This window comes from Salmo salar, chromosome 01 (assembly GCF_965601325.2).
Source record: "Salmo salar chromosome 01, fSalSal1, whole genome shotgun sequence".
Lineage (NCBI taxonomy): Eukaryota > Metazoa > Chordata > Actinopteri > Salmoniformes > Salmonidae > Salmo > Salmo salar.
The window spans coordinates 142,327,257-142,348,516 of record NC_138291.1 but is presented as its reverse complement, the minus strand read 5'-3'; the positions used below and the strand labels follow the sequence as shown (position 1 = coordinate 142,348,516).

The following is a 21,260-nucleotide window of genomic DNA, read 5'->3' as shown; positions in this document are numbered from 1 at the left end:
CTTACATAACATGTGAATATCTCCAGAACATAGTGTAGGTGAACATTCACCTATAGACCTAATCTGCCCAGAAACTTTTCTCAAGTATGATTCTACTGCTAGTGGTTACAGATATAGACTTGAGACCAGCAGGGAGTTGAATTCAACTGAAGCTGCAACGGAAGATATCTCACCTGGATGTATTTTTCCCCCCCCCCCTCAGGTTTTAGTGCTTTACACCTCGCTGCCAAAAACAACCATCAGGAGTGTGCCAAAAAGCTTATACAGGTAAGATGGAGCTACTGAATGAATGAAACTGCAAATGTAAATGCTGACCGATAACTCTCTCACTGGCTGTATCGGATGAAGCCATTGTGTTATAGCTTCGTTCTGAAGGTAGGTAAGGAGTCAAGCGCAGGAGAGCAGAGATGTCAATGTAGCGTTTCTTTTAACAGGCAAGTCCAAAAAAACGGTACAATCACAATCACCCCAAAAAACAACGCCCAAGACAATGAGAACTAACAGTTACTCACGGAAGGAGAAGGAGAATAAACCAATGCTCCTTACTATAACAAACACACGTGAATAAACTGAGGAAAGCCTCCACGAGCAACATGAAGATAATCCCGCACAAACCTAAGCGGGGAAACGGGTAAATATACACACAGAAATTAAAGCAAATGAAAACCAGGTGTGCATGAACCAAAGACAAAACCAACGGAAAAAAAGAAAAATGGATCGGTGATGGCTAGTAGGCCGGCGACGCCGAGCACCGCCGAACAAGGAGAGGAACCACCATCGGTGGAAGTCGTGACACATTGATATGTTATTATCACCCTTATGTATGGGTCATTTGTATGCAAGCGAGCTAAAACAGTTGTGCTTTTCGTTGAATCCCAATTTTAAAAAAAGGGTCTCTCTGACCATTGTGAAGATGGGTTCACTGACTGACTGTAATGTCTTGTGGTGAGAGGTGTGTCATATCTGGTTGTGTTCTGTCTGGAGGTTCCTCGGTCTGTCCTAGTGCATCTGCTGACCTAACCCACGACCTCTCTATCCTTCACACAACTTTGATATGACCTCAGTTCAGCCGTGCATACGTCCACACAATAAACGTCTGTTAATGCATCTGCGGGAGCTTGTGGAAATCAACAAGTAACAGTGGATAGCTTGTTTAAGTCCTGTTGTAGTTCAGGGTTTTCTGCGTGCATGAACTGTTGTTAGTCAGTATCTTTAAACATGTCATAATTGTGTATGTAAAATGTGATTTTATGAAGCTGTCCGACTCAAGCCTACACCACAGTGTGCATACAAGATAATACTTGGCCATTAATCAGAATGGCTGACTTACTGTAATATGATCTGCGAGTCAGTGTTCATTTCGTCAACAATAACTATGATGAAAAATACTCTGCAAAACAACCTATTTTTCCTGACTAAAACTATGACAATAACGAGACTTGATGCCCTGGGAAGAAGCTATAACTATTACAAATTACTTTTCATTTTAGTCTTCAAAAATGTGATGAGAATTCCATGTCAGACTAATGGACATTTTTAATTTGACATGAAGATACTTTTCATCTGTTTTGTCCAATTCTAAGCATGCAGCAGAATATTTCATGCAATCCTCTCATTGGCAGAGTTGACATCTTTCAGTTGGGCGGTCTGATTGAACTGGTCTGCCCCGCTCTCCCACACAGCTCCCAAGCGGTCAATTCAGTCACACTATTGAACTGATGCAAAGCCAGCACACTTGACTTGTAACTAACCTCAACTAGAAACAATGTTTACTCTCTCTCTCTTACTTTAATGTAGGCTATTTTTGCCTTGATTACATCAGAAGCTCTATTTTCCCATGTGCTCTGTTTTTCTCTAATCTGTGTTGCCGCTCTTACACCATGGTCCGCAAATGCTATTTGAGTTAGCTTTTTTCCTATAGTGAAAAACAAATTATATTTGTTGAATATTAGGAGTGCAGTAATACTTCTGGCATTTTTGTAAAGCTCAAATTCTCCCATTTTCAAGGAAAACCATAGACCGCTGCGCCACTCAGGAGCCCATGATGGGGAGAAAATCTGAGCTGGAAATTGTTTAACCTGTAGCCAAGGCATTCGGAAAGTATTCAGACCCCTTGACTTTTTCAACATTTTGTTACGTTACAGCCTTATTCTAAAATGGATTAAATCGTTTTTTCCCCTCATCAATCTACATACAATACCCCATAATGACAAAGCGTTTTTAGAAATGTTTGCAAATTTACACAAGTATTCAGACCCTTTACTCAACCCTTTGTTGAAGCACCTTCGTCAGCGATTACAGCTTCAAATCTTCTTGGATATGATGCTACAAGCTTGGCACACCTGCATTTGTGGAGTTTTTCCCATTCTTCTCTGCAGATTCTCTCAAGCTCTGTCAGGTTGGATGGGGAGCGTCACTGCATAGCTTTTTTCAGGTCTCTCTAGGGATGTTTGATCGGGTTCAAGTCCGGGCTCTGGCTGGGGCACTCAAGGATATTCAGAGACTTGTGATGAAGCCACTCCTGCGTTGCCTTGGCTGTGTGCTTAGGGTCGTTGGCCTGTTGGAAGGGGAACCTTCGCCCCAGTCTGAGGTCCTGAGCGCTCTGGAGTAAGTTTTCATCAAGGATCTCTCTGTACTTTGCTCCGTTCATCTTTCCCTCGATCCTGACTAGTCTCCCAGTCCCTGCCGCTGAAAAACATCCCCACAGCATGATGCTGCCACCACCATGCTTCACCATGGGGATGGTGCCAGGTTTCCTCCAGACGTGAAGCTTGGCATTCAGGCCAAAGAGTTCAATCTTGGTTTCATCAGACCAGAGAATCTTGTTTCTCAGGGTCTTAGTCCTTTAGTTGCCTTTTGGCAAACTCCAAGCGGGCTGTCATGTGCCTTTTACTGAGGAGTGGCTTTCGCCTGGCCACTCTACCATAAAGGCCTGATTGGTGGAGTGCTGCAGAGATGCTTGTCCTTCTGGAAGGTTCTTCCATCTCCACAGAGGAACTCCGGAGCTCTGTCAGAGTGACCACTGGGTTCTTGGTCACCACCCTGACCAAGGCCCTTCTCCCCTGATTGCTCTGTTTTGGCCAGGCATCCAGCTCTAGGAAGAGTCTTGGTGGTTCCAAACTTGTTCAATTTAAGAATGATGGAGGCCACTGTGTTCTTGGGGACCTTCAATGCTGCAGGAACTTTTTGGTACCCTTCCCCACATCTGTTCCTCGATACAATTCCTTTAACCTTATGGCTTGGTTTCTGCTCTGACATGCACTGTCAACTTTGGGACCTTATATAGACAGGTATGTGTGCCTTTCCAAACCATGTCCAAGCAATTGAAATTAACACAGGTCGACTCCAATCAAGTTGGAAACAGGATGCACCTGACCTCAATTTCGAGTCTCATAGCAAAGCGTCTGAATACTTATGTAAATAAGGTATTTCTGTTTTTTTAATTTATTATAAATTTGCAAAAAATTCTAAAAAGCTGTTTTATTGTGTGTAGATTGGGGATTTATTTTGTATTTTATCCATTTTAAAATAAGGCTGTAGCGTAACAAAATGGGGGGAGGGGGGGAGTCAAGGGGTCTGAATACTTTCCGAATGCACTGTATGATTAATTATGGCTGCCTTTGGTTACACTCTGCCACAATATCAATGTTGCCAGCTAAGATATATGAGGAGATAGCCTTGTCCAACTACACTTACTATCTGAATGTGCACATGATGGAAGTTGGAGGTAGCCTAAATATTAATTATTTAATAGAAGAAAAACATACACTGACTATTATGTGACTAAAATGGCTATGACTACAACTAGACTAAAAGAGTTTTAGTCGACTCATAACTGAAACTAACAATGGATGAAATGACTAAAATGTGACGAAGACTAAAACTAAATCTAAAATAGCTGCCAAAATGAACTCTGCTGTGAATATGTCTGTATGTACATCATCTACTTAATGCTAATATCAGTCCTTCTTATATATTTGTTTTGTAACCAGCTGAATTCAAGGCTTCAGTGCAGCAATTCTGTACTAAAGCTGTTTTTGTGATCGATACGCAGCCTATCAACAACTGAGGGAACTATTTTCAGTGGGTTCATTTTAAGTGTCTCTGTGAGATTGAGACCATTTTCTAAACAGTTGGGTAGGTGAAGTCAGATTTAATACATATCCTTCCCGCTCTCTGGTAATGCCTGTCACTTGAATGGCCAGCTAAGCCACTTGCCCATACAGATTGTCTTGACACACTGTCGGAAACCTGATGCAAAGGGCACTCCCATTAATTCCAAATGAAAATGTGTCTAAAAAATGGCTTACAACGGTGCCTAATGCTCTCCGGTTTAGTGTGGGACTGTCTGTCAAAGTGTGCACCTCTTTCACTCAGGGAGAGTGAGGTAGAGCTAGAGCGAGAGCTCCGTCACAAGGTTATGTGCCCCTCACTGAGCGCTCGGTAGAACTTTGTGGTCACAGGTTCACAATTTGACCTTTTTCGGCGATCTCAGCCAAGCAAGAAGGAAACAGCAGCCAACAGTGGGCTTACTGCACGTGCAACAACACACGCACGAGGGAACTTCTCATAAACACAACACTGTCACTGACCGTTTTCAAAATATACTGAACAAAAATATAAACACAACATGTAAAGTGTTGGTCCCATGTTTCACGAGCTGAAATAAAAGATCCCAGAAAATGTTTAAACGCACAAAAAGTATATTTCTCTCAAATTTTGTGCACAAATTTGTTACTGAGCATTTCTCCTTTGCCAAGATAATCCATCCACCTGACAGGTGTGGCATATCAAGAAGCTAAATTAAACAGCATGATCATTACACAGGTGCACCTTTTGCTGGGGATAATAAAAGGCCAATCTAAAATGTGCATGTTTGCCACACAACACAATACCACAGATGTCTCAAGTTTTGAAGGAGTGTGCAATTGGCATGCTGACTGCAGGAATGTCCACCAGAGCTGTTGCCAGAGAATTGAATGTTAATTTCTCTACCGTAAGCCGCCTCCAACTTTATTTTAGAAAATTTGGCAGTACCTCCAACTGGCCTCAGAACTGCAGACTAATCCATAGATTAGGGTCTAATGAATGTATTTGAATTGACTGATTTCCTTATAACACACCTTTTATTATAGTCCTATTTTCAGACCATTTCTCTTTCAATCCCTTTCTCTGTAGCCTAAACCAAGCAGAAAATGCGTGTGCGACAAAACAACACACTCAACTTTAGTGTGCAAGAAATGTATACTGAAGCCAACATTTTACCCACCTTTTCGACAAGAACATATCCTCATACCTTTTTGTCATGTCAACCATCCATTCAAATAAAATCATTCCACGTGTCCGCTTGGCTTTTGTCTTCATAAACGTTCAGTATCTCTGTCTCCAAACTAGGCTAGAATTAGCTACCCCATAAGGTATGCGGATATTTTCTTATCTAAAACGTGGGTGAAATTTGCTTCAGTATATATTTCTCGAGTGCTTAAGTTTATGTGTGTTGTGTTGCTCATGGGACTCTGCTTGGTTTAGGCTAAAGAGAAAGCCATTGAAAGAAAGAAATGGCTTGTGACTATAGGACTATAATAAAAGGCGTGTTGGGTGATGTGGTAAAGACGGATGTATTTTGAAAACTGACGGTGACAGTGTTGTGTTTTATGAGGAGTTCTCTCATGCGTGTGTTGTTGCACGTGCAGTAAGCCCTCATGGGCTGCTGCTTGCTTGGCAGAGATCTCAGAAAAGGTCAAATTGTGAACCCGTGACCCAGATGTATCATATACAATGTTTATGTTGCATCGCACAATCGATTGGTCTTCCCAGATTTAGTATGTTTGCTGTGACGGAACGTACATTTTCTATCCCCATATATTTTCTGTATTCCATAAAGTTCTACCTAGCGCTCAGTGAGGGGCGCATAACCTTGTGACGTAGCTCTCGCTCTAGCTCTACCTCGCTCTACCTGAGTGAAAGAGGTGCACACTTTGACAGACAGTCCAACACTAAGCCGGAGAGCTTTAGGCGCTTGGACAAATTTCTGAAATTTGCCGTGGTTCCCCTTTTTAAGGCTAAGACCAATTTTTCAAGACAAACATAACAGTGATGGAAAAATAATATAGTAATATAGATGTTGACCTAAGCCTGTGTTTTCCCAACAGAGTAAATGTGTGTTGGATGCTCTGGACAGCTCAGGGAAGACAGCCCTTCATCACGCAGGTAAGACTTGGTTGGAAATAACTTGTATGCAGAAGGCCTCTATAATGCCTACATGAACGTATGACACTTTATGTCTATAGGACATCCCTAGGCATCAGCTCTGGGAAAATTGTAACTTAGGCATTGAAGATTCACACTGAAATGATGGTGTTCATCAGAAATTGATTGAGATCTATTTGTATTACTTGAGACCATCAAACCTAGGAGGATAAAATGGCTTGATGATTCCTCTTCTTAGGTGCAGAGCAGCAGATAGCCTATCCTCTAAGCACCTGATCTCAATTCCCCTCTTTCAGTCACGGTCCTGTACTCATCCATGACACCGTCCATCTCAATGCTGTACCTCAGCTCAAAGTCCTGCTGATGATTACAGAAGCGGCCGCGGCTATAAGACCAGACAATACCTCGGGTGTTTTCTTATGCAGTATATGACAGGAATGTTTCAGTGCCTGGGGTGAACCATACTTTACTAAAGAACATATACATTTAGAGAGGCTTCGGCCAGCAGAGGATGCTTTTATCTGGGGGCCGGGGTCTTGGATCAAAGACTACAGTAAAAAGAGTCATGTCAATTGCATAGTAAGAGACTCTACTGACAGGTTTTTTTTCTCCAGGGTTCCAACGTCCATCTATGGGTGACTGCAAGATAATTGCACCATGTTGGACACAGTAGGGTTCTATTCAGGGAGCAAGCTGCTATAGGAGGAGTCATGCCGGGGGCCTGTGGGAGAGCTTTGACACGGCTCTCAAAGTTAGTCAATAACCTGCCGTGGCGTTTTTGTATTCGTGCCGTTTATAACTCAATGGTAGGCAGGGCATTTTGGGCTTATCAATCCATGTATCTTATTTTTCTCCCTCAGCTGCCAGTGGAAGCGTTGGGATTGTCCAAACCTTATGTGAGCACAAGTGTCCGGTAAACATCAAAGACACGGTACGTATGCCATTCGATCAGATACAGTGCAGTTTTCTCATTCAAGTTGTTGTTTGTATCGTCTTCAACTAAAGAAATATCCAGGCCTGAAGTATTATTACTACCCTGTGTGTTGAGAGAAGGCTGTTCTGCATAAATGCTGCATGGAGTAGTCCCACTGTACTGGCTCTGCTGAGCCTCAAACAATGACAAGCAAATTAACATCCCCTGACTGTGTGTGTGTGTGTGTGTGTGTGTGTGTGTTGGGGGTTCGCTGTGTGTGAGAGGCATACATTGTGTATTTGTGTCATGGTAGCTGGGCTTGTGGTCTCCAATGGAGACATTTTACATGTCTGTGGTTTCTTTCAGCTCAGTGTTGTTTTTCCTCCTCCTCTTTGGGAGGCGTGATGCCACATCCCTGCTGTACAAGATGTCTCCCTCCCGCCAGATTCACTGACAAACCCACTCCCAGCACACACTCACCCTCATATAGAAATCCCTATGAACCTCTGATTCAACTCTGCCGTAGAGAAGCATACTCTTCCTTTAGTGAGGGTTTGAGTTACATCCGCTGTCCTCACACTTAATTGTTTGAAACGTTTCTCAAATCCTGCATTTCCTTGTACTTTTGCCAAGTCTATAATGCTGACATAGAGCATTTGTCATCAGCTGGCCCGCATGAGAGAAAGTGATACATAAAACAAGATAGGAATTACGATACTCTTTTTGTTAACAAATGAATCAATTTGGCACAATCAAAGACGTTCGCTTTTGATGGGGGAAGTATTAGAAAAAAGAGCTGTGCTGCAGTGTTAGATATCAACCCTCTCCAATCCAGCTGTGGCTTCTCCTCAACCCTCCGTCATCCTGAAATAGCACGCTGATACACTCCAAGGAACTGGGCGCCTTGGAGGGCCAGGGAGGGAGTCGCTTTCTCACCCCACTCAAACCCTGGTTGACACGTCTTCATTACTGTGAGCCTGTCATCCTGTCTGTATCCTCCAGATAATAAACACACAAGATAACTATGTTGTGTTTCTGTTAGAGAGCTATTGCGGCAATCAAAGTCTCTCTTAGACACAATCGCGGGTAATGGTGGAGTGCTATCCATCCGATCCAAATGGGCTTTGATGCCATCTGAACGGCGGTACTTTAGCTGTGTGTGGGCAGAGCCTGCTGTTCAGAAACAGTCGGGCGCGGGAGGCAGTCAGCTGCGGTATGTATCCTTGTTGAGAGGTTTTGTTAAGTTCACGGAGTATGACCTCACTAGGAGGTGATGGAGACAGTCATCAGCAGCGCACACGTCAAGCCAAAGTACCTCATTTGGCTGCATTTCACATTCAGTGGGATGAGCTGTTGCTAACGCCTGCTCTTACTCTGTGTTACTGTAGGTCAACACCACTATCGCCTAGGTTCACAGTGAAGGGTGAACCTGGATCCTGGTCTCTCTCACATCTGGATCTAATTCATCTTCTCTTCTAACAGAAAGGGCTGGGAAAAACATGCCAACTTGTTAATACTTGACGTGCCACATGCCTATATATCTTCTTTAAATACTGTAAATACTGCCAAAATGATGTAACAAAGAGAGAATTCCTGGGATTGGCGGTTTTTGAACATTCACAGTCGCGGAGGGGTGAATGTTTACCGTGTGGTTGGCTGTAATCCATGTTCATGTCAACACACCGATAAAACACACAGAGACAGAACTATGTCAATACCATTACAGGATGGTGATGAGGTACTTATTGTAGTCACGCAGGCCTCTCAAATGCAGGAGCGAATGGAGTAGAAATAAGGGAAACTGTAGCCAGTGGGACACATTATTGCTGTAACAATGTGGCTTTGCTAGGACCCTGGGCACTCCTTCATGGTTAACCCTCCCCATCTCTGTGTCGGGCCAGACTAGCCTTAGCCACAGCTTTCTGTGGTGCACCGTGCTGAGTGCTGAGATTACACATGGTTTTAATGTTAGATTGTTACATTAGCCTCCTGGGCCCTGGCAGCCAGCCTCTGCTCTGCTGGCCTAACCCACAGATGCCATACTGTAGCTTTATTTAGGCATGAGGATCAGTCCACGTATTTCTCATCCCCTTGTTTCCCCCCAGACTGTGAGTGGTATGAAAACATTCACACTCTGGAAAACATTCACACTCTGCGCCTGCCAGGGCTTTGTCTGCCAGAGATGAGGAAAGCAGGACTTTTGTCTTGTTCTGTTTTCAAGACCAAAGTTAGGCCTTTTAGCTGGTAAATACATGAAATAAGGCCCTTAGAAACCCACATAATAGCTTTGCCCTTTGTGGTGTGTGTTCGTTTTACACTAAGCAAGTCTGACACATTCCCAGTCAACTCTGACACATCTCTGAACCCCATTTACATTCCTCGTGTCAAATGGTGTATTTGTCACACCTACACTCAATGGCTAGTGTTCATTCCTCTTTCCTACCAAGGTTGATCTGTTCTCTCTTAATTTGAGCCAGTTTGCTACACCAGGAAAATAATCCTGTAGCAACAGGAAATGTGAATTATTATGTGGATTATAATAAATTGACATTTCTGTAGCGGTTGATACATTTTTGTAAGACAAAATCAAGTCAGAAGCCTTTTTAAACCTCAAATAGCCTACACGTTTTACATTTCATGCATTGCTGGAAAGTTCTCCTGCAACAGGATTATCAAATTAAGATCCTACACCTGTATAGACATACACACACTAACTAAAACTGTCCAGTATGGTCTGAAAAGATTCCCATGTTATTTACCAGAAATCACCCCAGTGACAAATAATATGGTCTAACTGTCCAGAGTGTGGGCTGAACGTCGAATGTTAAACAGCTCGGAAGGTTCCATTTTATACACAAGAGAATTATCCAAGTTCATTCTTGGTGAATAAGAGCTGTCACTGTCAGTTTTCTCACACCTGGCTGTCAGGAGCCTCACCACCTTGACAGAGCTAGTAGTCAGCGTCTAGACAAGGTCTTGGAAATGTAAATATCACCAGAGAAATCACTCAACCTACTTGTTATTGTATGTGACGTGTATCTCTGGGGACAGTGTATTGTATGTTGCTAATGGTGAAATGCTTTTTAAACTGGCTCCTGGTTTTAGTGTATGGTACAAGTTAGAAGTAATTAAGTTACTACATCTGTACCTTCAAAATCAACTTCAAAGTATCTTAATTTGATCACCGCGTTGCAGGAGAATTTCCTGCTGATACATTTTTCACAAGGGAAAATCAAGTCAGAAATTTGCAGGAGAATTTCCTGCAACACAGGAAATAAAACATTTGTTGTGAATTCGAGTTTTTAAAGGGCTTCTAAAGTTTGTAATTTCCACTTGGAAATTTCTGACTTGATTGTCCCTTGTGAAAAATGTATCAACCGCTACAAAAATGTCCATGAATTATAAACCACATAATAATTCATATTTCCTTTTGTTGCAGGATTATTTACCTGCTGTAGGAGACTGGCTCAATCTAAGGTCCCACATCTGTATGAAGTTTAGAGTCAGCCATCAGTATTTCACTTTTTATGGTTGGTCCAGTATGTGTTTTCCGAGAGCTTGCAGGGATAATATGTGATTTTTGAGAAATGTTCCATCTACCAGTGAGACAGAAAGTGTGTAAATCCTCCTGATTGTGTTAAGAGTCGACGCCCAGTGCAGTGTGTGTAATGTCCTGTGAAGCAGACAGGCTGCGCATGTAGATATTGCCTGCCTCTGCTTTTGACGAGGTGTCAGTTTCCTAAACCTTATTATTAAGACAAGCCAAACCCTGGGAAAGAAAGGATATAAGGAAAGGAATCTAGAAAATATGTGGAACATATGTGGGTGGCTGGCTGTGTTGTGTACATTATTTGATAAGGAGGACTGGCTGTGCATGGGACGGAGAACGCTGTGTGTGGAGGGGTGTACGAAGGGGTCTGTGTGTGCGTGTGTATGTGAGAGAGAGAGAGGGGGTAGAGTAAAGTTTCTCTTTTTCCCTCTCTGAGCTGTGGGGGAGAATGGCTAACTCCGCATGCCAAAATAATATAATAAAAGGCCTATGCTCTGGTTTGTTTGAGTGGAGGTTGGAGCTATAAAGTCGTGCTTTTATTTTAGCGGGATGCTGAAGGATGTAGCCCAGCCTGTTACCACTCATCAAAGCTCCAATTGTCGTCTTAGGAATTGCATTGTGGTAATAGACTACATGAGCGAAACAGCTGTTTTTTCTCTGTGCTATGCGTCTGGTATGTTTTCATTGCAGCAGACCAAACAATGCTTCTAGTGTACAGCAGCCGAATATGTACTGTAGCGCTTACATTCCAATCACTTCTCCCACTTCTTCCTTTCCCGAGAAACAAGGTTGTGGATCCTTTAACAGTACAGTATGTGAACGTCGGTATGTCAATTTGGTACAGTAGGTGTGCTTCTGTGTTCACTCGCTATGATCAAGGCATCTGAACAGACCGTCTACACAGGATACTGTTACTGTGAGTGAACTATGATGTGTGGGTCCTGCAGGATGGCCTAAGCCCCCTGCTGCTGTCCGCCAGACACGCCCAGGCGGAGGTGTGCGGTAGCCTCCTGGACTGGGGAGCCGACGTCAACGCGTGTGATAAGAACGGCAGGTAGGGAGGACTCACCTGGCAGATCACACGTGCCTTCCACTTCATAACTTCATCTCATCATTACAGGGTTGTCTACAAGCACGTTACATTATAATGCCTTGATGGTGAGGATGATGATGATGGTGAAGATGATGATGGTGAGGATGATGGTACGGATGGTGAGAATGATGGTGAGGGTGATGATGCTGGTGAGCCTGATGGTGAGAAGGAGGATGATGACGTTAATGATGAGTATTGTAATGACGAGGACGACAATGACGATAGTATTTCTGACTGTGTGATACAGGACAGCGGTGATGCTGGCCAGTGAGAGCAGCAGTGTGTCTGTATTGGAGGTTCTGGTCCAGAGAGGAGCTGACCTCCAGGCTGTGGACTCTTTGGGTCACGACATCCTGCACTACGCCAAAATGTCTGGCAGCAGTGAAGTCAAGGCCGTCCTCACTGCGGCGCTGCACAAGGCCCACTCCGACTCAGGTGAGATAGATACTGTTTTCATTACTGGATCGTGCCTAGTGTGAGGCAGTTGACCAGAGACTCTAGCAGACTTCTTCAGGCTTAATTTCCCTTCAAATCTATTTGAGGTGTGTGGAAGTTATGAAATTCAAGCAGAGCGTTTCCCAACTCCAGTCCTCCAATGCCCTCAACAATACACATTTTTGTTGTAGCCCCGGACACCGTGCCAACTAGTCATCAAGCCCTCAGTGAGTTGAATCATATGTTTTTGTCCGGGGCTACATCACAAATGTGTGCTGTTGGCGGTACTGGAGGACTGGAGTTGGGAGTCACTGCTCTAGCAAACTCCTAAAGGCTTAATTGTTTTGAGGTGTATGGAAGTTATTAAATTCAAGATTTCAGATGTTAATAGCTGTTGGTTGTAACGTGAAGCATTGCGTAAATTTATAGAAAGAAATATGTTTTGACTAGACGAACATTGGGCTTTTCTTTCCTTTTCTCCATAATCTACCCAGATACATCACTGACCTCTTTGTGGTCAAGCTTTGAAATGCAACTTTTCAGTTTGCCTGTTATGCAGAATTGACCCAATACCGCCATCTTCAGGCTGTCCCTTGAATGTTTTATTTTTCTTCCCCCTTCTGTCCTCATTCACAGACACCCCGAAATCCCCAAAGTCCCCCAAAACTCCTCAGGTAAGTTACCGGTACTTCAGCTTCTGCAATCTTTCTATCTTCTTCCGAACTTCACAACTGCAACCAGTTGTCCTGCTCATTGACCCTACACACATTCACTTGATATGAACGTGATAAATCACACTTATTAGTCTAATCAGAAGGAATAATACACATTAAACAGTCAAAACCAACCTCTTGCCACAGTATCATCATTAAACAACCTAATCTAATCTTGAATGAGATTGATGGCTTTCTTTTTAAACCTTACGTTTTTTTTACATAATGAAACTCGTTTTGAAATGCACTTCAAGCAGCATGTATTTTATTTTTTTGTATTTCATTTAACCTTTATTTAACTAGGCAAGTCGGTTAAGAACAAATTCTTATTTACAATGACGGCCTACCAGGGGACCAGTGGGTTAACTGCCTTGTTCAGGGGTAGAACAACAGATTTTTACCTCGTCAGCTCGGGGATTCGATCCAGCAACCTTTCGGTTACTGGCCCAACGCTCTAACCACTAGGCTACCTGCCGCCCCAAAACAGGACCATGTATGAGCATGAATCTAACACCTTAGCTAAACGGAGCAATCTCCAAGCCCTTGCTACTCCTGGATAAATACCTTCTCTTTGATTACAAGTTCTCCAAATGTTTGATTCTTCTTTTTCACTAGCTAACCTTACTAAACACTGCGGGATCGTTCTTCTGTTTTTGTTCTTCTTTCTTCCCACTCCTTCACTCACACCTCAGCATGATCAAGTGGCTAGGTTATGTGGCGATCCAAGCACAACTCCCAAAAAACGAAAAGCACCTCCACCTCCCATAAGTCCTGTGCAGGTAAAGGCATGTCTCTCTCTATCAGTCAGTCTGCCTGTCAGTCAGTCTGCCTGTCTGTTTTCGGTCTGTTCATTTCCCGCCTGTGTGGCTATTTATGTGTCTGCTTCCCTTTTGATTGATCCTTAGCCCTGTTTGTGTCAGGTAACGCTTTACTTTTACTCTGAATGAAGTTCTTGAATGTTATAATATGTGTTTACCTCGTATGTGTCTGTTTGAATTCCCAGTAGTAATTACTGTGTCTATAGAGCAAAACACTTAAGAAATGTAATTCATATTTTATGTTTTCAAACTTTCTAGATGCCTAGTCCTTACTCTCTTGCATACATGACCCCAATTGAAACTCCAGTCTTCAGTAAAAGTTCTAATATGTGTTTACCTTTGTATCTGTTTGGATACCCAGTGTTGTCCTTAAATGTTTTGGACCCTCACCCTGCTTGTCTACTGCTTTCATTCAAGGCCTCTTTGTATTCAGTGCATTGGGATTGTTATTCTGTCTGTCTCAGTGTAATTGTATGTATTGACTATTGCTGAACTACTGTAACTGAAATGTCTAGTTCCGGACGCAGGAGTAAACACTGAGAAATGTAATTCATGTTTTATGTTTCCAAACTTTCTAGATGTCTAGCCCCAACTCTCCCGCGTACATGACCCCAAATGAAACTCCGGTCTCCAGTAAAAGTTTTGGATCGAAAGTATTTAATTATAAGGTACATGCACTTACACTCAAGAATTTCTTAGAAGTCATTACAGGGCTCTCATTTAAAAGAACAGCTCTTTTCTCTAAAGTATCATCTTGGTTGTTGCCCGTCATGTTTTTGTTCTGTGTCGATATTTTTGTTTATGTTGGTCTTGCTCGCTGCTCGCTCTCTCTCGTCCGTCCCCCCCCCCCCCGCCCAGGAGGAGGAGTTGCAGAGCGTGTCTCTGAGGGAGGAGGTGGAGAAGCTACAGGGGGAGAAGTGCATGCTGCTGGAGACCATTGAGGATCTGAAGCAGATTGTGGACCAGACTGTGACTATGAGCCAGACGGAGCCAGGGCTGGGGCCCAAGGCGAGTTACAGCTACAGCGCAGGCCTTTAATATCACTTGCCTGCGCTGCTTTGATCCCAGGCCTCTAGCATTCTCTGTCCCCTTTCTATCTCTCTGGAACCCATTTATACAGCTGTGTTTTTAATGGCTGGGGATGTTCAGGTAGAGAATCCAGTCTGCTCCAGGGCACTGTCCTGCTGTAGCTCAAAACCTCACACTGTTGACTATATTACTACATGTACTAATGGAAGGTTATGGATGTCTCATGAGATGCCCCAAGAACTTAACATATTCCCTGGTAGTCCAAAGATTAACTGTATAATTGTGTTGATACAGGCAGAGGACTGTGGGAAGGTAGACTCAGCTCTAGTAGTGGCCCTACAAGCAAAGATTACTGCTCTGTCTCTGGAGAACCAGCAGTTAGCCCAGATACTCAAGGTAAGCTGTCAAACGAAACAACTCGTCATTCCAAGAGCGTCAATAGTAATGCTCTGTCAATAGTAATACCAGTGTTTTGTTTACTATAATTCGTCACTCTACATAAGAAATATCCATTAAGATCCTAATAATTGACTAAACCGTGTTTACTTATTTTTCCTCAATCTCATCTCTCCATCTCCCTCTAGAAGCGTCCGTCTCCCCAGGGAGGTGAGGGGGGCCATGAGGACTCGTCCCGTCCAGATAGTATGAACTCTAACGCCTCCTACCACACCACCCACGAGTCCCCCAGCGAGGCCCTGCTCCAGCCTCAGGGGACCGAGGAGGACATGTCTGAAGGATCCGCCCTGGAGCTCAGCAGCACCTCCCTGAGACAGGAGGAAGAAGAGGGTGAGGAGGGGGGGAAGGAGGGAGGCGAGGAGGAGATCAGGCTGCTGAGGGAGACCCTAGGGAGCATCCAGTCCAAACTACAGGAGACGCAGAAGGAGAACCGCACGCTCCATGCCAGGTTCATACCTGAGCAGGATGAGGAGACAGGAAGGAAGGGAAAGGTGCTGCTTGAGAGTCTAGCAGAGCTCCAGGCCAAGCTGACGGAGACACAGGAGAAACACCAGCAGGCCAGAGAGGAGGTGCTGGCCCTCAGGGCACAGATTGAAAGAGGAGGTGGTGGAGGAAGGGAATTGGCAGAGCAGGAGCTCCAGAGACTGAGAAGCTCTCTGGAGCAGGAAGTGAAAGACCTGAGGTCCCAGCTGGCCCAGTCAGGGCAGCAGAGGGAGAGGGATGTAGGCCGGATCAGGGAGCTGGAGGCCAGGCTGAAGGCAGCAGACCACAGCTCTGATCACGATAAGAGCTTGCTGGTGGACCGGTACAAGGAGGCACAGGAGGAAATCAGGATGCTGCAGGAGGCCCTGAGGGGGACGGTCCCTGTGGAGGCTGCAGCTAATGACTTTGAGGAGATGAAGGGTGAACTGGGGAGTGTGATTGATGGGCTGCAGCGCCGCCTGCTGGAGCTCTCCAAGTCCTACAGCGAGGCCAAGAGTGAACTGAGCTCCACCAGGAACCAGCTGGAGGAGACCCGGGCTGTCAAGCCTAAGCCTGGCAGCCCTGTATTCTCCCCAGTCAAAGAGCAGGACATGCTGAGGAGCAGAGTGGAGGAGCTGCAGGCATCGTTAGCCGACACACAGAGCAAGTACTCGGCCTCTCTGGAGGAGATCGCCCTCCTGAAGCAGGAGGCTGATGCTCTGGCCCAGGGGTCAGTGGCGTTAGCTGACCACACCCAGGTGGTGTCCTCTCTGGGCAGCGCCATCAAGGACCTGGAGGACCAGGCAGACGCTCTGAGACAGCAGCTGTCCCAGAGGGCCCTGCAGGTGGACGCCCTACAGAACAGACTGACCGTGGAGAAGGACCACACACCGGACGACTCTATATCACGGCTGGAGCACGAGCAGATGAGAGGGGGTCTGGAGACTGAGGTGGGCCACCTGACGCAGCTCCTCCAGGGGGCCCTGAGGAAGCAGGATGAGGTGGCTCTGGAGGCGGCTGCAGCGTGGCAGGAGCTGAAGGAGGGGAGGAGCAAGAGGGAGGCCCTGCAGGAGCTGGCAGTCAGCAGGGAGAAGGAGAACCACACTCTGAGCACCAAGCTCAGAGGGGCCCAGGATGCCATAGCTCAGCTGAAGAAGCTGGTGGAGGGACACGTCAGCTCAGAGAGAGAGAAGAATAAGAAGGTTTGTAAGTTACAGCTTTCTGTTGGTAGAGTGTTAAGTACAATGTTCACCAGTAATGATATAGCAAATTTCCCTGGTTTGGCAAAGGATATACTTTGAGTTTAGAAAGCTATCCCTCTATTTTGCTTCCTCATTACGTTTTGTTTTGTTATGGCCATGATAGACAATCAGTTTCGTCTAAACCCTTGTATCGATCCCCCACGTTGTTTGTGTCTCAGATTGATGACCTGACGAGAGAGGTGGGGAAGTTAAAGGATGCCTTAAACAGCCTATCCCAGCTGTCCTACAGTGCAGGCTCTGCTAAGAGACAGCAGACCCTGCAGCAGCAGCAGTTGGACAGCCTACAGCAGCAAGTTAAGCAGCTGCAGTACCAGCTAGGGGTGAGTCATACACCTTCACACTGTAGCTAATATGGCTCATTCAACCATGAATCAGTATACTACATTCACCCTCACTCCGATAGCATCAGAGAAGACAGGATACACTGTTTACACAAATCCCTTCGGCTAAGGACTTTCCTGGAACAACTGCCAGACAGTTGGAAGCGGAGTTGCGATGAATGATGTGCTGAAATGTTAAAATGAAGATCTCTGTACTGTCATGATTAGCCTCCGTGTTAGAGCCAAGAGATGTAATGGACTGATCCAGGGCATCCTCCTCTGGTCCAGGACATAATGAGACGCAGGAATGTGTGGGGCTGGGAGGCCAAACGGGATCCTCCTGTATCTCACCATCTGCTGCTGCTTATCACAGGCTGCACACGGCTTCTTACGCCTCGATCACAACGACGGCGTCGTTGCATTTTGGTACACCAGAAGTCCATTCCTTTCCAATGGAACGCTGAGTTTGCCTTGCAGCATGGCGTTGCAGAGGCAGTTGCAGAGGCAGTTGCAGTGCGTTCTGGGTGGTGTATACGTTGGCTTTATCGAACATATGCCTCAAACTGTATGTGTAGACGGCTCGACAGAAATGGTAGCAGAGGGCGAATGTTGAACTTTTGTTGCGCACATATCCAGATGATGCTGCGTACTATTTTTGCGCATTAACGCTGTCGGTGTGATCGAGGCGTTAGTCATTGACCAACCTGTTCCTCTGGATGTACTGTGCAAATCAGATGGCTCTGAGGAAGGACATTTGACATGTAGATGCTGATCTTTGAAGGACGTCTCCTGTAGTTTATGTTTTCTGTTTCTGTCACGGCTGAGTGCTTGCCTAAAATATGCAGTCTTTGGTTTATTGCTTATCTTTCATAATTCTGAGCAGTTTCATCATGGTTTTTATAGCTGATGTATGATATTCCACTAGCTAATTGGTTAACGCGCTAGCCTGTTTCTGCATCTCTTTACTATAGGAGTCAAAGAGGCAGCACCATGAGATAGTGTCCGTCTACAGGATGCATCTCCTATATGCCGTCCAGGTACGTTTTTATGCATACTGGGTACTCTGTGATTTCATATTAAATGGCGCAGGTGTGGTTTTAATGGTATTACGTCATTGCTTTATTTCTCATAGGGTCAGATGGATGAGGACGTTCAGAAAGCCTTGAAGCAGATTCTGAGGATGTGCAAGATGCCAACAGAAGCCAAATGAAGTGTCTGAGATGGAGCAGCCTATCTATCTACTGCCAGTGCTGGAGAGGAGACAAGGAAACAACATCCTTACACGCTGGTCTCCTAACCTACATGGCCTGTCACACGTGTGCCGCATCCGTCCATCAAACACACACGTCCGTCAAAATCAAAGATAATGATTCTTTATTTGTCTACAAACTATTTCAGAGGGGAGCTACAATATGAAGACTCCTTGTCAATAGATTTGAATGGCATCCTATCTTTGAACTAGCAGTGTTAGTTTTGTATTGTTGTCACTTAGTTTTTAATTGTAGCACTGGTTTTCATGACATAATGATATAATCCAATTTTTGGGACCTCTGCATGCAATTTTTCCTAAATCAACCACATGCAAAATGCTTTTTCGGCACTTTTGTCAATATTTTCCTAATAGCATAAAACTTTTATGAAAACGAATAGTTTCAAATGTATGGAAGATTTTTCTAGATACATTTATGAAATGAAAACAAAGAAGTTTGGTAGTTGTATTTTTGAACAACCCTATTTGGGGGTTTTGTATGAATTCAGTATTTTGTGTGATAACCTAGGCCCTTTTCAGTGTCTGTGATCTGTGAATGCCAATTTTACCCAATTTGGGGGGTTTTGTCCTCATTTACACCATATTCCCTTGGAGGCTTTTTAAATCAATATGACTTAATGAACAGAATCGACCTTTTGAGTAATGTAACCCCCCATTGCTTCAACAATGATATTTATTGAGCAATTATCCAGTACTTGAAGGGTGAGGTGGTATCAGATCTCTGGGGAGTGTCTCTCTGAGGACAGAAAATACCCATGTGACTAATGCACTTTCATCATGCTGTACTCCCATTCAAACTCTATAATGCCTCAGCAGATTACCTGTCCCATCCGGGAAATCTTAGTTTGTGTCCCATGTGCCTGCTCTTTCTGTGTTGAAGCCTGACAGACTTGTCTTGATTCTTGATCTTCTTCCCTCGTTTTATAATATCATTATAGTGTAAGAACTGTAGCAGGTATTCATATTTTGTGTTTTTTTGAAGGGGGGGGGGTGAAACAACCAACTATTTCAGTGTTGCTATACTGTATCTTGGTATGGCGGCATTTGAGTCTGTTGGACTGTTGAGCAAGTTGCTCAGCCTCATTCAATCCACTTCATCCACATACTGTACATGAGCAGTAGAGTAGGAATAGTATAGTAAAAAGTAAACACCATAAAACACGAAGTTCATTACTCATAAGTAGGGCTATAATCTCTGGTGGACAGATGCATGTAACATATAGCATCTGTCGACAGACTGGGATGCATTACTAACGAGGAACTTTGTTCTGGTAAACAGATTCTTCATCATTTGGACAAATCACGATTTTGAGCGCTCTCATTTTTCGGAAGGGGACATTCAGCCCATAGACTTGCCCAATACTGGCTGATTTTTTTTTTCTGTTTGGGTGGAGACTTAGCTAGTCTTGTTCAAGAGGCCAGGGTTCCGGTCTAGAAGCACGATTTCGACTGCACCTACAGTCTTTCTTCGGTACTGCAGCTTAAATGATGCCCGGCCCAGAAAGACAATTCACATAGACGATACCATAGAGAAATTACATTTAAAAAGTCCAAAAAAAGACACTTAAGTCATCACCTTTGTGCACACACATCCATTGAATTATTTAAATAATTGTCGCTGGGGCAGATTCGTTTTATTTATTTTTCCATAGCCGAACATATAAAAATGTTCTATTCATCCAATGTCTCATGTTTTTGGATGACATGATGATGTCATCGCTAATCGCTCTGCTCCCTGTGTGCACTGAGTGCTAGTGAGTTGTGCTGAGTAAACCCGGATGCAACCCAAATATAGATGGTCCATGAATCGGCGTATGCAAACGTGAGTAGATTACGTTTAAAATAACTGTCGGACATTTTAGACACTTTCTCTAGTTCTTCTAGCTTAGTGGTCTCGTACACAGTGTACTCCCTTAGTGATCGCAGTGATGTGCAATTACATCAGACGTGATATGCAGGATGACCCCAGTTATGGATGATATACATAACCCGAACCTATACATACCACCACAGTGCTGTACTCTGTGGTTTTAGCATACATTTCTACTCTTTGGGCTCCTCACTGTGTTTACACAGGCAGCCCATTTCTGATCTTTTGCCCAATTATGGGCAAACTATCTGATCTGATTGGTCAAAAGACCAACATATCAGTATTGGGCTGCCTGTGTAAACACAGCCTAAATTATTTAGGATGATCCACTACAGCGGAGTAATAGAATATAATAGAACATGATGAAGACAGGAGTGAAGTTGTCCTTATATCCCAGGTCACTTGATGAGTTTCTCTAACAACTCCTGTTAATAAGGTAAAAAGAAGACTCCTCTCTGTGACAGAGGTTAATAAGCATTGCCTGAATGTTTTGAATTTAGAAAGGGATAAGGATGAGATGCCCCTTGTCTCCTGTTGTTTTTACAACAGTTTTTGTAATGGAAACTGATTTTGATGTTTGTTTGCCAGTTGTTTTTCACCCAATTCAATAAATTGTGAAGACCTCGCCTGTTGCCTTTTCCATAAATATGGCGTGTATTGATCCAATTGGCTGTCGGGATGATTGCTTTTTATTTCAACCCCTGCCAGAGAGCCCAAGGGCCCTAATCAATAATCAATTAGGATGACCGAGGGGATTCTGCCAAACAATAAAGAATGACTAGCTCTGATTTCAACACATACCACTTTTGGTGACGTAAAGCAGGTGGACATAATTTGTTCTCTGGAAAACGTACTTCTT

At 44.2% G+C, this 21,260-nt stretch overlaps 1 protein-coding gene across 4 annotated transcripts in view; it reads left to right on the top strand.

Annotated features, from left to right (window-relative positions):
- rai14 (retinoic acid induced 14) overlaps positions 1–21,026 on the top strand; it is a 42,733-nt gene extending 21,707 nt beyond the window's left edge. Inside the window, exons 5-18 of one of the 4 annotated variants that reach the window (XM_082955284.1) lie at positions 203–267; positions 6,153–6,210; positions 7,071–7,141; positions 11,621–11,727; positions 12,014–12,201; positions 12,838–12,875; positions 13,607–13,693; positions 14,311–14,400; positions 14,591–14,744; positions 15,060–15,157; positions 15,346–16,881; positions 17,100–17,261; positions 18,233–18,298; positions 18,394–21,026. In XM_082955284.1, coding sequence (XP_082811410.1) covers positions 203–267; positions 6,153–6,210; positions 7,071–7,141; positions 11,621–11,727; positions 12,014–12,201; positions 12,838–12,875; positions 13,607–13,693; positions 14,311–14,400; positions 14,591–14,744; positions 15,060–15,157; positions 15,346–16,881; positions 17,100–17,261; positions 18,233–18,298; positions 18,394–18,471 — 2,798 coding nt within the window. In that variant the 3' untranslated portion in view covers positions 18,472–21,026. Of the gene's footprint in view, positions 1–202; positions 268–6,152; positions 6,211–7,070; positions 7,142–11,620; positions 11,728–12,013; positions 12,202–12,837; positions 12,876–13,606; positions 13,694–14,310; positions 14,401–14,590; positions 14,745–15,055; positions 15,158–15,345; positions 16,882–17,099; positions 17,262–18,232; positions 18,299–18,393 lie in introns of all 4 variants that reach the window. The other 3 variants (XM_014129288.3, XM_082955286.1, XM_082955285.1) reach the window with 3 other exon arrangements.
- The last annotated feature ends 234 nt before the right edge of the window (positions 21,027–21,260 follow it).